The 16,518-nt window shown below is 38.6% G+C and overlaps 1 protein-coding gene across 1 annotated transcript in view; it reads right to left on the bottom strand.

Moving 5' to 3' along the window:
* Nucleotides 1-16,518, bottom strand: part of MDN1 (midasin AAA ATPase 1) — a 131,584-nt gene that overhangs the window by 72,841 nt on the left and 42,225 nt on the right. Inside the window, exons 21-36 of the mRNA XM_016208126.2 lie at nucleotides 15,757-15,904; nucleotides 15,363-15,473; nucleotides 14,071-14,222; nucleotides 13,375-13,553; nucleotides 12,572-12,780; nucleotides 12,236-12,382; nucleotides 11,303-11,444; nucleotides 9,858-9,992; nucleotides 9,638-9,776; nucleotides 8,698-8,836; nucleotides 8,008-8,138; nucleotides 6,839-6,983; nucleotides 4,556-4,685; nucleotides 2,389-2,607; nucleotides 1,493-1,690; nucleotides 375-583 (exon numbers count right to left, since the gene is read on the bottom strand). Coding sequence (XP_016063612.2) covers nucleotides 375-583; nucleotides 1,493-1,690; nucleotides 2,389-2,607; nucleotides 4,556-4,685; nucleotides 6,839-6,983; nucleotides 8,008-8,138; nucleotides 8,698-8,836; nucleotides 9,638-9,776; nucleotides 9,858-9,992; nucleotides 11,303-11,444; nucleotides 12,236-12,382; nucleotides 12,572-12,780; nucleotides 13,375-13,553; nucleotides 14,071-14,222; nucleotides 15,363-15,473; nucleotides 15,757-15,904 — 2,533 coding nt within the window. The remainder of the gene's footprint in view (nucleotides 1-374; nucleotides 584-1,492; nucleotides 1,691-2,388; nucleotides 2,608-4,555; nucleotides 4,686-6,838; nucleotides 6,984-8,007; nucleotides 8,139-8,697; nucleotides 8,837-9,637; nucleotides 9,777-9,857; nucleotides 9,993-11,302; nucleotides 11,445-12,235; nucleotides 12,383-12,571; nucleotides 12,781-13,374; nucleotides 13,554-14,070; nucleotides 14,223-15,362; nucleotides 15,474-15,756; nucleotides 15,905-16,518) is intronic.

The raw sequence follows: 16,518 nt of genomic DNA on the forward strand, positions 1-16,518 counted from the left end.
CCAAGAGATTCTCATTTAATCTGTCATCTCTGCTCCACATTTTCATAAGGTTGTTTAAAGGTCATTTTATTTTTACTAACTTTTATTTTAAAAGAAAAAAACCAAAAAGAGGTTACAGTAAAATAAATACTGGAGTGGATAATTCTCAAAAGAGAATTAGAATAAAGCATCCAGAGAAAATATTATTATAGATGTCAGTTATCAATGAACTCAGGAGAATTAATTTGGAAGGTGATGTTGCTCTGGTCTTTCACAGCCAGGAATTATTTGGGATACTGAAGATGTCATCACTATTACTGATTCAGAAACTGGAAACAGATACAAACATTACTCCCTATACCTATACTCATCAGCTGTAGAATGACTAAGCTTACCGTCTGCTCTGACAAGTTGATTCGAACAAGGGTGTTGCCTGAAGCCTTTGCTAATGCTCCCACCAAACTCGTCTTGCCCACACCAGGGGAGCCCTCCAGGAGAATGGGTTTGTTCAATTTTGTAGCTCTTAAGAGCCTCTGAGCATTCATAGCTGTGGTGCCAGCGCTGAGTGCATAGTCAGCAATGTTATTCCTGTGCAGGACTGGTCCTTAAGTGGAGAAAAAACACACAAACATATAAGCTGGACAACACCAAATCATACATACATGTCAACCGAAGATTATGAGAATCCACCAAGTATAGACCGTCAGTAAGTGAAGTACCATCTGTGGTGAAAATGCTTGGTCTCCACTCTGGGGCCCATGAAACACTTCAGAGGAACAACCAGAAGCACACTTTCCTCAACTGTGTCTACTGCACAAATCTCTCGATCTCTTACACCTATATGTATACCTACTACATAGGGAAGACAGACCTATTACAACCTATACCTGGAAATACTACAGGTACTTGTAAAACTTAACCATTGTAAGTAGGTTTTTCCTAAAAGTCAAGTGTAGACTAGGCATATAGGCCACATGGTTCCATATTAAACAATTTCACCCAGGCTTTCAGGCCACCAAGACAATTCAGGATGCATTACATGCATTTCCCATTTAATCAATCATCCATTCACTCAATCAACAGACATTTTCTGAATGCCTCTGACTGCTAGGCTATGTCAGATGCCAGGGACAGGAAGATGAGTGACACAAACCTGTCCTCAAGGATTCACAAAACTACTTTTGTAAACGGTGATGAGGTTCTACAGTTGGTACATATGAGCTGAACTATCACTATAGGAAAGCTCTTGTTTTGAGGATCAGATAATAAATATGTGCATTTTTACAAGATAATTTATTCATAGATTATAGACTACATTTCCCCCTATTTTTACATTCCAGTTATATGTTTTTAACCACCACACAATTACAGTTACACCAAATGAGAATCTAACTCAGATAACTAGTTCAAAAATAATCATGAGTATGACATACTAAAACAAAAAGTCACAGAAAAAGTCAAGTATCTATGATATATAAGAAGAGAATCTTCATTTATTTAAAATCATCCTTACCTCTTGGTATAAAAAATGGATGAATTCCCCAACGGTTATCTATCCCAGTGAATTCCTTGGCCTTGAGTCTGTCATAAATCTTCAATTCATTTTTCTGACATTCTGTAAGTCGGACTATCTTGGAAAGTTTCTTGACTAGGAATTTCAGACATTCTTTGCGAGCCAAGAGGGCCGTACCAAACCCAGAGGAAGTGACCCCTAAAAGAGAGATGATTAGTCCATCAAACAACAGCATAACACCAAGCTTCACAACCATTCAACCGGAGCTCTAGGCCAGTTTCCTGGGGAAATGAAGCCCTAGCTGCATTACAGCCTAAATATGATTGCTATATGTAAGCGGTCTTAGGGAAGAAGTCGGACTTCTGTCTCCCCACAATTTATAGATCATCAATTCTGCAGCAACTTATTCAGTAAAGTATTCTAGGCACCCCATAATAAATCAGCCTGGAGATAAGAGTAACTAATGTGGTACTACTGATCATTTTGGTTTATATTTCAGATCTTCAGAGCTAAGAAACAGAACTTAAATACTGAATTTTATGAAATTATATATAAACTTAAACTAAAGGACTCAGGCCCATTAACTATAATTGTTCATGTTAAGAATTATCGTCCTTCAGGAACAAGGACATTTCCAACAGTCTTCTTCCTACTCATGATCACCACTTCATGTTTACTAAGCCCTTTGTCTATAAGCAATGAGAAGTTTTTGGTATATCTTTATTATCAATCACATCTCAAAAAGAGTGAAAAAGGAAAGGAAAGCCATTTTGAACTTGGAAATGTTAGAGTAAGTGATTCTATAATGTATCTGGGTAAGAGGTCTGGACTTGCTCCATTTCACTACTCTCCACTTTACCCTAATCCCTGTTCCCACAGGCTAACAGACAACATACCTGAACCTATTCCATCTATGTACACCAGGCATGCAGCATGGACAAAAGATGTCACAGTGGAGATGGTCTCTGTCCTTTTCAAAGCAGCTTCCTCCCCCATTGTGTTCATGAAGTTAACCCAGGACAGGATGTCTCTGATACTGACCACACACCTTCGGCCAAATTCCTGGTGGGTCAGCCAGTCAATGAAATCCAGCATCACCTCAGCTATGTCAGCCCCTATGACACAAGGAAGCAAGTGTTTACCTTTCACAAACACTCCAAATCAGGGAGGTTATTATAGCCTGGGGCCCACAGATGGCCTAAAGTGACTCAATGATCCATGAGACTGTGCAAATTTCTGTGAATTCACATTAATGTTTTTGCTGAGGGGGTTCCATTGCTCTTAATACATTCCTAAGGGGGGGTTCATAAATATCATTCCACATATACAAAAATTAAAAAAAAATTTTTAATAAACACACACGAGAATTATAGCCTAAAAAGTTACACTCTGAAAACTCAAACATTCATTTGTACATGTTCAGACACAATTTGGAAGTTAAGACACAAAGACCTTAAAAAATATACAAACTTTACTATATTGTAAAATGATTCATTGGAATGGGGAATGCCACATTTTTAGAGGGATTTAGTTCAGGCTTTTTGTTTTCTTAAATCAATGCATCAATCAGAATTCAGCAAATTATAGAACTCATAAGTTTTATTTCATGATTTAGGTTAAATGGCCATTCTACTTATAATTTCATGCTCTACAATATTTGGAAATATGCCACATAGAATGCTCCATGTCGCTAGTAATTGAAGAAAATGAAATTTTGGAGCAGCCATTAAATTAACAAGGATAAAATAATGCATTTCATTGTATTTTAAAAAATGAAAACTTTATGTTGGAAGGCCAAGGCCAAGCAGGCACATTTACTAAGTAAGTTGCTGACAGCGCTAAGAATGAGAACGTCTTCTGGAGAGCAAGCTGGCCATAACCAAAGGGAGCTGTTAAGTTCTTTATTTCCATTTTTAGAAACAACAACTCAAGGATACATGTCTATACATCATGGTGACAGATATAAACTATATTTATTGTGGTAATCATTTCACAATATACACAAATATCAAATCATTATGTTGTACACCTGAAACTAATACAATGTTGTATGTCAATCATACCTCAATAAAAAAATTAAAAATATATGTATCAAATCGATCTAGGCTCAATTAAAAAAGAGCCGCATGCTTTTCCTCCCTAGCTGCTTAGAGATCAGCCACTATCATGAACAACACAGTAACTATCTAGACCAGGAAGTTCCTGACCAACAGCCTACTTCAGCAGAAACAAACCCTTCACCCTGGGAAGGCAATAATACTTAAGAGAGAAATTTGGGAAAACGTAGCCAAAATGTGTAAGACCACACTGGACGTCATCTTAGTGTTCAGACTCAGAACCCATTTTGGTGGTGGCAAGACAACTGGCTTTAGCATGATTTTATGATTCCTTGGATTATGCAAAGAAAACTGAACCCAAACATAGACTTTTAAGACATGGCCTGTGTGAGAAGACCTCAAGAAAACAGAGAAAGGAACACAAGAACTGAATGAAGAAAGCCAGGGGGACCACAAGGCCAGTGTTGGTGCTGGCAAAAAGGAGTAAAGGTTCTTCAGTGACATTATCTGGAGTGACTGTGCCGATTTTTCATTAGAGGATTAATAAACTAAGAACTCTAAAAAAAAACCCCAAAAACCTACATAATAAATGTTCTGACTCTTACTGGATATCCTAAGAATTGATAACCAAAGAAATGCAGTTTAAAATTCTATGAACATTTTCTAAAGGTGAAAATTTAACCAGATTTAACCAAATTTTAGTAGGACTAAAATTTAACCCGATTTTCCTTATCCTTAGCTAATCAATATATAATGATAGCCAACGTGAAGCAATAAAAAAGCCAGAATTTAATAACCCTGGTGAAGGAGGCAATGGGAAAAAAGAACACTTTAGTAGATGGTAATAGGCTAGTATCATTTCCTTAGGTCTATTTTGCTCCCATTTCCCTACCTCCCCTTCTCCTTATATACACCATATATACATGCTGCTAGTGTCCTATACCACACCTCTCACCTTCAACACACAGTCCCTCCATCCCATTACCACCACCACCTGAAAACTCACCTTTATGATCTATTCTGCCCAGAGACAATCCTGAACGAAGATTACTGCTGATTAACTGTTTTAAATCTTCACGGTTTGTGCTCTGAGGGCACCATATTTCGGTAAACCGGTTCCTTAAGGCAGGAGACAGCTGTAAGGAACACAAACCGCAATGTGAATGTAAAACCTATGAGGAGAGCTAGAGAACAAATCCTTTAAGAAAACGTTAGCTATGAGTCTGGCAAGTACCAGATGCTTCTTTTGCTACCTCTACCACTAGATACGATTTACTGAAGACCTACTTTGTCTTGGCTCCTACCATGTGTCACCTCATTAACCTCTACCACATCTTCCAAGTTGGTATTGCCATCACTTCTTGATAGACATGGTACAGAGCTTCAAAGTCATATAAAGTATAAGTGGTACAAAAAGGGTTCCAGACCCACTGGGCAAGTCCCTATCCTGAACACCTTCCCCTAACCAAAGGCCCTTCTTTTACTTTACCTGCAGTTATATAACCAACGCTTTAGAGAAAATAATGCTATCTTCCCATAGGGAGAACTGTCTGAAGTAGGAGAAAACCTCTTTGTGGCTCAAAGAGAGTAAAATTATGAGATATATATTTTACGTCTTATGTAACAAAGAACTGTTGTCCCTCCGGTCTTAGGGCCTCTGCCCTCAGACTGGATTCCTCTTACCTTTCTTACTCTCCCCCTAGATCACTGAAGCTCCATTCACAAATGTTTGTGATGACACATGTATGTTGTTATCTGTTTATCATCATTTTCCTTTTACTTGACAATCCACTGCCAATCTAGCCTACCACAGCAGGACCAGGAACAAAGCCTGTACTCAGAAGCTGCTCAATTAAGACACAGAGTGGCCCTGGCTGGGTAGCTCAGTTGGTTAGTGCATCGTCCCAATAAGCCAAGGTTGTGGGTTCGCTCTCCAGTCAGGGCACATACAGGAAGCACCCGAGGAATGTAGAAATGAACAACAAATCAATGTCTTCCGCCCCTCCTCTCGCTAAAAAAATCAGTAAGTTAAATTTAAAAAAAGACCTAGGAAACTCGTGAGTGTTCCTCATAGCCAGCCTAGATAAGGAACTCCTCTGGTCTTCAGAATCCTACCTCTGTCTGCTTGATAGGCATGCAAAATAGAAGTTGGCAATCTTTGGCTAAGAAAAACTTAAGCTGACCTGATGGGCAAGTTAACATATACAACCTTCAAATCACATCCTCTGTGCTATTTCCACTTGGCAAGAAACCAGTTTTCATATTTTGTTTGAAACTGTGGTGTATTTTATTTCTTCCGTTCAGAACATTTCTTGAGGCACAGTGATATAATCTTCCTTCTTATGATACTGAGAAAATTAGGGCCAAAATACCGTGTTTGCATTTCAAATACCCACCAACTTACCAAGAATCTGAATTGCTTTCATTCACAATCAAATGAATGATACGCCAAGGTTGTAGGTTTGATTCCCGGGCCAGGGCACATACGAGAATCAACCAATGAATTTAGAATAAGTGGAACAACAAATTAATGTTTCTCTCTCTCCCCCCTCCTCTCTCTAAAATCATTCCTCTCCCTGGTTCTTCTCATCATCCCTGATCGCCACCACACTACCCTTCTCCTAACTTTAACAGACCAGAGTCCCACACACAATGCAGACTCCTCCACTGAGAGGCTTCGCGAGCCTGAAATCCCAGGGCTTGGGGGTGTTAGGTCCTGGGTAGATCCTACCACCACCCTCTGAAGAGAAGAAACCACCTGCACCCATTTCTTTCCAACAGTCTGAGATAACCCCAGAACCCTTAAAAGAACAGGTATGTTCCACCTGCAACACCAAAAGTGGTTCTTGGCTACGGTTTCTTTTTTGACACTTTAAATCACTCATAAAGCCATATTCATGTTTAAGAGAGTAGACTCTAGAAGCAGAGCTTGAGATTAAATTTCAGTTTCAACTTTTCTCATCCACAAAAGTAGAAAAATAACATTCTCACAGAGCTCTTGTATTTATTACGGTAACATATGTAAAGACCTGGACAGAGTAACTGGAACAATGAAATTTCAGGCACATAGACAAAGTGAGATGCCAAATAAGGAATGTTTACCTGTCAGAATTCTTTTTCAACCTTATAATAATCCTAAAATACCTTTCTGGATTTTTACCTTTTACCCAGTTTCTACCCAACATAAAAATTCCACCTGCATTTTTATATTCTGCATTTAAGGGTGCCAAGGAGCTATGGTCAAAAAGTTTAAAAAAAAAAAATTATGCTTCTGGAATATGGTTTTTACCTCTTTTTTTCCAAAGTCGCCCCCAGGGTTCATGGTTGCTAAGATACGAAATTTTTTACCAGCAGTCAACAGCTCTACCTCATTATCTTTGTCTTCTAGGCTGCCTTTTTCTGCTAATACCAGAGACTTTTCTACTTCAAGGACACTAAAAGAAAAATTTGGAAAATATAAGATTAGAAAAGGCTTATGTATTCTTCCTATTTTGTGGTCTTCAATGTTCTTTAAAAAGGAAAAAGTTATCTCCTCTGCTGAGCTTTAACTTTAGTTAATGGCTTCCTATCACACAATTTAAAATGATTCATTATCCCACCTGAGTGATGGAACAATATTTCTGATTAAAGAAAAAGAATCCCTTTTCCCTTTATGTCATTGTGTCATTTGTTTTTAAAATGAGAGTCTTGCATGTACATGTTCATGGCAGCATTATTCATAAAAGTAGAAATACTCCCAATACCATTAAGTGGTGAATGGACAAAAAATATACGATGTATCCAAAGAAACAAACTACTTATAGGCTACAACAAGAATGTTTTTGCAAAACATCAATGCAAAATGAGAGAAGAGACCATTTGCAAAATGTCCTCAAAAGACAAATCTAGAGACAAAAAGTAGATTAGTAGCAGAAGTGGCATCAGAGATAAACTGTAAGTGGGCAACAGGGATCCTACTGGGATGATGGAAATGCTGTAAAACTGGACTGTGGTGGTTGCAAAACGGTAAATTTATTAAAATTCACTGGATTATACATTTAAAATGAGTACGTTTTATGACATGTAAATTATAGCCCAATAAAGAGAGTAAAATAGGTATATATCATGATTTATATTGGTCTGAGGTTTTGAGAGGCTGTAGAGCCATAATATCTAGGATGCTGATTCTAGTTCTTTAAAAAAAGATTAAGAGCCAGATAATTTACTTTAAAGAAAAATTTTAACTTAGGCTCATTTGTTTTAGCCTAGCCATCCCACAGTCCCATCTGTCTGATTACTGACAGCAAAACAAAAAACGTAGGCCTCCTAAAGGAGATCCTAAGCGGTAAGGCCAAAAAACAGTAGTGAATCATTACCATTTTCAAATATTTACTATGTACCTATGAAAATCACTACTAAACAAAATAATAATATCTATAAAAACAAGACCAGCAAAAACATCAAACATGAGGATTGTACCTGTTGAGCCTTTCCAGAACAGAGTCGTCGGCCAGTGAGATCTCATCCAAGAGGAAAAAGCCGTCTTCCTTCATGGCCAGAACCAGAGGCCCATCATGCCACTCAAAGAGTCTTGATGTGTCAATTTCTTCCTACAGTGTGGAAAAGGAGGTGAAATTAAAGGCATCTGTCCACAAGACAACACACATGTAACTAGCTGGTGTCTGCTAGAGTGAAGTGGTCATTCTGCCAGAAAGCAAAGGTCTGAGAGCAAGGGATAGATGCTACACAACGGGGTGCTCATGAGGCCCCTTACAGACCAGAGAAAATCTGAAGATACATATCAAATCTGGAATCAAAAACCCTACCATGGCCCAGCTGACGTAGCTCAGCAGCTGAGCACCAACCTATCTATGATCCAGGAGATCGTGGTTCGATTCCCGGTCAGGGCACATGTCCAGGTTTAGGACTCAATCCCCAGCAGGGGGCATGCAAAAGGCAGAGGATAAATGACTCTCTCATCATTGATGTTTCTATCTCTCTCTCCCTTCCTCTCTCTGAAATAAAAATATATTTAAAAAACAAAACAAAAAAACAAACAAAAAACCCCAAAGACCCTACCATGCACAAAATCCCACAGTTGACTTAGGCACAGTGCTAACTGCAGTCATTTAAATGAATGTACACATCATCACTTGCTATTGGACAAACCTTGTCATTTGCCTTCTGTCTCACGGGCCGCAGCCCTCCCAGGAAGTCTGATGTCTCCATGTGTAAGTGGCAGTTCACGGAGTATAATTTCTGATTTGCCAAGGCCGCAAACACCTGACAGATAGTAGTTTTCCCACACCTGTCAGAGATACACACTACATTAACAAGGAACATAAATTTGAAATACACATCCACAAACACCCCAGTCAGCAAAAGAGGGTAGCCCTGGTGAGAGCCTCACTGCAGCAGCAGACACTACTGGCCAATACAGGATGTCTGCATCCCTGGCCTGGGGCGCACTTCCCCAAAACACCAGCACCCTGCCATGTTTCTTATCCAGAATGGCAGACACAGCATGAATTCCACCCTTTCATACTTCTACCAACCACCACCAAGGGATGGGGAAAAAAGCCAATCCTTACGGACTTTCAAGACACACTAGCTCATGTGCTGTTTTCCTCTATGCACCTACAGGATAAAAATCACTGTTTAAAATAATAGGAAAAAAATAGCCCTGGCCAGATAGTTCAGGTAGTTAGAGCGTCATCTCAATATGCCAAGGTTGTAGGTTTGATCAACCAATCAAGAAGAATCAACCAATGAATTTAGAATAAGTGGAAAACAAATTAATGTTTCTCTCTCTCCCCCTTCCTCTCTCTAAAATCAATAAATAACATTTTTTAAAAGCGCCAATGATAATGATGTAAGAAATCATTCTTTTCTATCACAAAGGTCTAAAGGTAGAGGAAAACAAACAACAGATCCCCTAGTGCTTCTTAATAAAGACAGGGAAGGAGGCAGAAAAAAGAGAAAGGGAGGAAACAAAAGGAAAAAAACAACAACAAAGATTGCTTTCCTGATGAGTCCTTCAGCGATAACTCACGTAATCCTCTGGAACTCAACTGAACCCTCATAACCAGTTACTGTCAGAGAACTTTACCCAGTGTCTCCAACCAACAGCACTGGTTCACTGAATTCCAACGCCCTTCCCACCAGCATCGCCAGTCTCCGCATGCTCTCAGTCCACACAATATGGCTGAACTTGGACTCCAATGTGGATATCTGAGTAGACAATTTACCTATCAAAGGTAGAATAAATATTTAGGTTGTAATATGAGTATAATTCATTTATTCTCCGCTGGATATTTTGGCCTACTCACTCAGCAATTTCAGGACATTTTCTTTGGAGAAGAGGGATTGAGGACACAATTTTTTCTTGAAATGTTTTTCAAGGACTTCTTGAATCACATCAACCTCCTCCTGCTTCCTGACTCGGCCTGCCAGAAGCATATAACCTTAAAAAATAAAAATGAGATACCATCAAGGGATGTTGAGAATATAAACTCTTACTAGCTGCTGCTGCTGGAGAAGAAATCTGAAGAACTACTTTGGAAAACTGGGAGAACCTATGACAACTCACCATATGCCTCCCCTATGCTCCAGCAACATTACTTCTAAGTAGACTCAAACAAAAATGAACATGTGTGTACCAAAAGACAGAGAGCAATGTTCAGAGTAGCTTTATTCATAAGAGCTAAAAAGAAGAAAGGGATCCAAACGTCCATCAACATAAGAATGGATAAACATATTATGGTATCATCATACAACATGGTTGTAACACGATAATTTTTTTTAATGAAGTCCTGATACACATAATAGCATAGTTGTATCTCACAGTACAGTGAGTGAAAAGAAGCCAAACCCACCAGAGTACATAGTTCATGATACTATTTAGATGAAGCTCAAGCACAGTCAAAATCAATCAGTGGTGATCAATATCAAAGCACTGGTTACCTCCTGGGGAGGTAAGACTGGCAAGAGCCATGAAAGACTCTTCTGCAGTACTAGAAGTAATCTACATCTTGGCCTTGGTAGTGATGCACATAAGTACATACATATGTAAAAATACATCGAGCTGTACATGAAATAAGAGAGTGCTTCACCCACTTCACTATATGTCTTATTTCAATTAAAAAAAATTTTTTTAAATGTGTTCCTTCTTCTATCTATTCTTTACCAGGAAAGAAATTACAACTCTTATGAGTTAGTTCTATTTACTCACCTTGCTTATTAACCACCCCATTAATGACTCAGCACCTTTCAAATCAGAACATTCTGAAATGCTTTCTATCCTACCATAAAGAACATAAAAATTCTTCCCATGGATTAAACCAATATGGTCAATCCTGAGTCTCAGGCGACATTGCTGCCTTCTCTCAGAGCTCTGATTATTATCTGACCTATCAGTTTTCTATGACTCTAAGGCAGAGCACAACTCTCCACAGGCATCACTTTCAGACAAATGGTCCAAAAGACACCACCAACCACCTGTCTAAACTCCTAAAGGCATTGTGCCCATATCCTGACTACCACATGTGGCCACCTGAAATAATGAGAACACCTTAGAAACCAAAACATGTTAGCACAGAGGCCTGCAGAAATAGTAGCACTTACAAAAGCAGTTGGGACTTGAGGGAGAAAGGCTCAGTTTCTGGAATTCCTAGTAAAATGTACATATTGACAATCTGGGAGAGGTTTGTTTTAATAAAAAAGGCTGATATTTGATATAACGTCACAGTATGAGAGCAGATGATGGAAAGCATACCATCATTGGCCAAATGCTGTAGCCAGTCGTAGTCCTTCTCGGTCTGTTCAGCCAATCTGTATCTCTCAGCCCATCGAAACAGGTCACGAAGGGTGATGAAGCCCTGCTTTCCAGCAAATACTGAAGAACTTCTGCGATAGGACTATTAACACATGAAAACGAATGAAAAAGAACAATGTCAAGCATATAGTAAAACATACATAAAATTCTTAACAAATTTAAGCTCTCATAAAAGTTATTCATTCCACTAAGATTGTTTAAAAAAGTAAATGGGTGTAATCGTTTGGGGAAAAATGCAAACTCATGTAAAAGAATGTAAATAAACAATGGAACTCCATCTCATATGCCATACAGAAAAAGATCACAAATACAAATGTGGTATGGGCAAACATCAGGAAAATTAATCCCATAATATGGGGCCACAGTAGTAAAAATTTTAATTATTATTAGGTTTCTGAAAGGTAACTTGACAGTGTATAATTCTGATAAAGAATACTTTTAACCCCAAAAATTAAATGGGATATTGGGGGGGGGGGGAAGACAATTGTAGCTTTGCAGTTCTGGCAACAGAGAGCCACACAAAAAGGGTCTCTTCAGTTATGTCCATTCAAGGAACATATCCATTTAAAAAACAAAACTGCAGTTTGTTTATGCCAAATTCACCTACTAGACAAAATGTTCCAATATTATCCACAAATAGAAAACTGTCATCATATATAACTACCAGAAAATTTTTTAACGTATTAATTGTTGATTTACAAAACAAAATAAAAAATATTAATGGGATGCATTTTTAAGACAAGATCCTACCTGGAAAAAATAACACATACATGAACTGCTGTTTCTACCCAAGGAAACTATCTAATTTTGATCAACAAGTCTAATCAACACATTCCTTTAGAAACTAAGTTAAGTGACGCAGAGATGAACTACCTGAAGGTCCAGCATGACTCTAACCAACTTGCTGCAGTAAGAGGGTGGCAAACTACACCGCTTGTGCAGGATTGTTTCCAACTCAGAACTTGGCAATTCATCAAAGTGCAATTCCACAAACCGGTTCCTAAAGGCCCTAGAAAGCACCTAGGAAAGGCACAGAAAACACACGATGAAAAGGGCCTTTTCATCTGATTTCCAAAATGGAGGCTCTGCTTTTCACCACAAAAAAACACACCCTTCAAAAGAGGTAAAAAAAAAAATCTCAGTCTTTCCAAGAAAGATTTACTATTCAATGCAGTAACAAATAAGAGTAAGGAGACAAATGCTACAAACCTTTCTGCCTCCATAAAGTCCTGGGGGATTCTGGGTAGCAAAGAGCATGAACCGAGGATGTGCTTTAACAACTTCTTGTGTTTCTGTTATGAGCAACTCACGGTTATCATCTAACAGTCTGTTCAGTGCCTCTAACACATCAGTAGGGGCCAAATTCAATTCATCTAAAACAATCCAGTAGCCCTTTCTCATAGCATCAATAAGAACACCTTGGAGGAAATAAATACTGAGAATTAGTGCATAAATTAGTCAAAAGTTTTATGCAAATCAACAAATACTGTATCATCATTAAATTTCAAAGCAAATTACTCTCTGTAACTAGTCATGCCACCAAATAATTTGTGATGTTAAATATCAAAGCAGCACAATTTCCGATTAAAACAGTCCTTTTTATTTCATAAGAGGGGAAGTTAAGGCTGACAAATATCACATTTCCAACTTATTTTTCCCTCTGCAGTTTAATTTCATTTAAATCACCACATTCTCATATCAATTCTCAGCCTCCTTCTGTTCAATGCTCACCCAATTCTTTTGAGTCTCTAGGAAATGAAGTAGGAGTTCAACTACTCTTCAAAACTTGGCCTTAGTCCTGCCTACCTACAGCTGACAAGATTTTATTGGGGCCCGAAGGAAGCTGGACCTCTAACTATCACTCCTTAACCACCATACAGCTCAGGGAGAAAGAAAAACCAGTGGTAATGGCAACAGCCCATGTGCCTCAGCTGGAAAGAATAAAGATTACTTGGAGAAATGAGTCTAAAGGAATGAACACTGACACACATGAAAAAGAATAGTAACTCTACCTTCTTTAAACACAAGCTTCCCTGAGGAGTCAGATGTGTAACAACCAATGTACTCTTGAATATCCGTGTGTTCGTGATTGTTAATACGCACGCAGTGGTTACCAGTAGCTGCAGCCAGCCACCGGATCAGGCTTGTTTTACCAACTGATGTCTCTCCCTGAATTAGCACTGGGTAAGTTCTTTAAAAAATCAGCCAACAAAGCAATTAAAGAAAAAAAGACAAAAACCAGAATTAATTCAATAGTGTTAAAACAGAATGACTATATCATTTAACATCATTATAAAAGAACATTTTTATATACCTATGTACTACTAATGGAATATTTCTTAAGCCCTGAGAAATTTCTCTGTAAAAACAGCTCCTGAGAAATGCTGAGAAAAAATCCTAACCTCTTTCGAACCACTTGTGAGAAATAGTAGGTGGGAATAGCTATTATTCACTTAACAAATAATGGTGGTTGAGTATTTGTCAACAAAATACTGAAAAGCATCCTTAAAAATGGCCAAAATAATCCCTATCCATCTTGTCCCCACTAAAAGGGCAACCAGAAACACTGATTTGTGCCAGGAGAAAACTGACAGTTCATTTAGCCAATAAATAATAAAGCACTCTGAAAGTTAAGGAAGTAAGGGTAGAACGTAATCAGTGTCTATGATGATAAAACTTCAGAGCAGCAAGGGAAAAGTTCCACACACCCTGCAGAGACCACTCTGACTATATCTCTCAGATTCAGCTTGACAGAAGATGTGAGAATGTATGTCTCATCTATTGTAGGTTCCTTGTCTCCCACCGAAATCCAGTAGCCTTCAACCTGGATAAGTCGACCTCCTTTGGGTTCTGGAATAGGCTGAAAGACACAAAAGTTAAAGAAATAACCCACAGTTCCATGACAACTATGGCATCCTTTCAGAGAGGGGCGTAAAGTAGGAAAAGAAGTTGTCACCAAGAATCCTGCCTTGTTCTGGATGCTTTCAACATTAAAACCCATGGGTGAAATATGGAAATAAAATTACTCTGAGGAATAAGAACAAGAAAATGACATGTATTGGTTTTTAAATTCAGGTGGGGGTAGGTGCATTTGTGGGAAAACTTAAATCAAAGTTAGTTTCTCAGATAGTTTATGATTCAGTCCTATTCTCTTACCTATCAAAACCCCCACTCTGAAGAAGTATTTTGTTCAGAAATACGTATTTCATATAAATCATGTTCCCCAAAATAGGGCCAGTGTTGTATTGAGTGAGGGGGGCTTTGCATTATTTCATCTGAATCCCCTGGAAGACTTTAAAAATAAAAGCAACCCCTCCCTCCGAGAAACTAATCTATTATAGATAACATTGTGGATAATACTGCAATCTTTTAAAGATACAGTGAAAGTTATTAAGTTGATTTACACAAAATTGCTATTTTTATAGATCAAAATGGTCAAATAGTGGTCAGATTTATAGCTACGAAAAAGTGCTCTTCTAGAACACTTAGTCCCCTGACTTGAACCTACATTCTAAACAGGCTAAGAAAGGAAGCTACAGAACATTCTTATGAGATGATCTCATTTATATAATTTATATCAGATACATATTATGATTTACCTTGACAAATTACACACACATACCTTTATCAGAATTTATTCTTTATTTGTATTTTTAAAATTGATTTTAGGTGGGGGAGGGGAAGAGGGAGGGAAACATCAACTGGTTGCCTCCCACACATGCCCTGACCAAGGCCCAGGATAGAACCTGCAACCCAGGTATGTGCCCTTGACCTGGAATCAAAACCTCGAGACTCATCATTGCTCAGGTTAAAGCTCTAGGCATTGAGCAACACCAGCCAAGGCAGATTATTGGGAATTTTTACCATCTACTGTTTAACTTTTTCAAACAGAACTGTAAGTAGAAAAAAGTTTTGTGGAGGAAAAAAACCCAAACAGTTCAAATTTTGATAATTCAGCCTTTCATTTGTTAAACAAGTCAAAACAAACGTACATACATACCTGCTTCAGCAGACTTTTAACACTGCCAGAGACAATGTGTTGACAAATAAGCTTCTGAACTATTGGGTGTGATGCCCTGTCAAGCTGTGTTAGGAAACCCAAACAAAAACCCTAGGAAAAACACAGAAATGCATAACACTAATTACTCTTCTGCAATGACAGACAACTTATTTCAGAAACAAAATTCAACCTCGTGGGTGGGGTTGGCTTCCAGAACAACTTTTAATATAATACCATGGTAGAAAAAAGGTGAGGGTAGCTCTGGTATAAAATGTTCTGGGCTAATCTGACTAAATGAAAAGCACAGCAAACCTGGAATATGCATCCCAACTCCCTCCCTCCCCATGGTGAGCCCATCCACCAAGCTCCATCCAAACCCAGACTTTAGAAAGACCTCATAGAGCGAGCGCTGGATGTTGCTACACGGATTGGAGGCTGCAAATCGCAGGGCCCTGCAGAGAGTCCGAAGGCTGTAGTGAGGTCTATGGCCAGTCCCGTCCACCAATGTGGTCCCAGACTGTTTCCGCACATCTCTGTAGAAGCTATAAAAAGGATGCACTTCAGGTGATTTTTATTTTTTAAATTTTTAGAGAGAGAGGAAGGGAGAGAAAGGGTAAGGGAGAGAGACATTGATGTGAGAGTGAAATATTGATCAGCTGCCTCCTGCACATCCCCTACCAGGGATGAAGCCTGAAACCCAGGCAATGGAACCAGGAATTGAAACAAAGACTTTTCTGTGCACGGAACGACGCCCAACCAACTGAGCCACACTGGCCGGGGCAAAGGTGATTTTATTAACTAGTAAGTATTCCTTATTTTGCCATTTTCCCCATTTCTCTATAGAAGGTCCAAAAGCCATTTTTAGAGATTACATACAACTTTCTAGAGCACGCATCAAAACCTCTCATTCTTTTTTAAATCTATTTTTCACACACTCAGAGGTATTCTTTCAAAATGATAAATGAAGATCAATTTTCTTTATGCATGGAACAAGGAGGGGAAAAAATTCTGATTCATAATGAAAAGATTCTGGGATATAAGAGGATCTTAACGAGAATATACTGAGTCCAAACACAGTGTTCCAGAGTCGGCTCTAATGAGGGGCAAATCCATAATGGCAATGAATAAGCATACAGAAAAACAAAACCATGGTGTT

This window comes from Miniopterus natalensis, chromosome 5, assembly GCF_054644295.1.
Source record: "Miniopterus natalensis isolate mMinNat1 chromosome 5, mMinNat1.hap1, whole genome shotgun sequence".
In the NCBI taxonomy this organism is placed as follows: Eukaryota; Metazoa; Chordata; class Mammalia; order Chiroptera; family Miniopteridae; genus Miniopterus; species Miniopterus natalensis.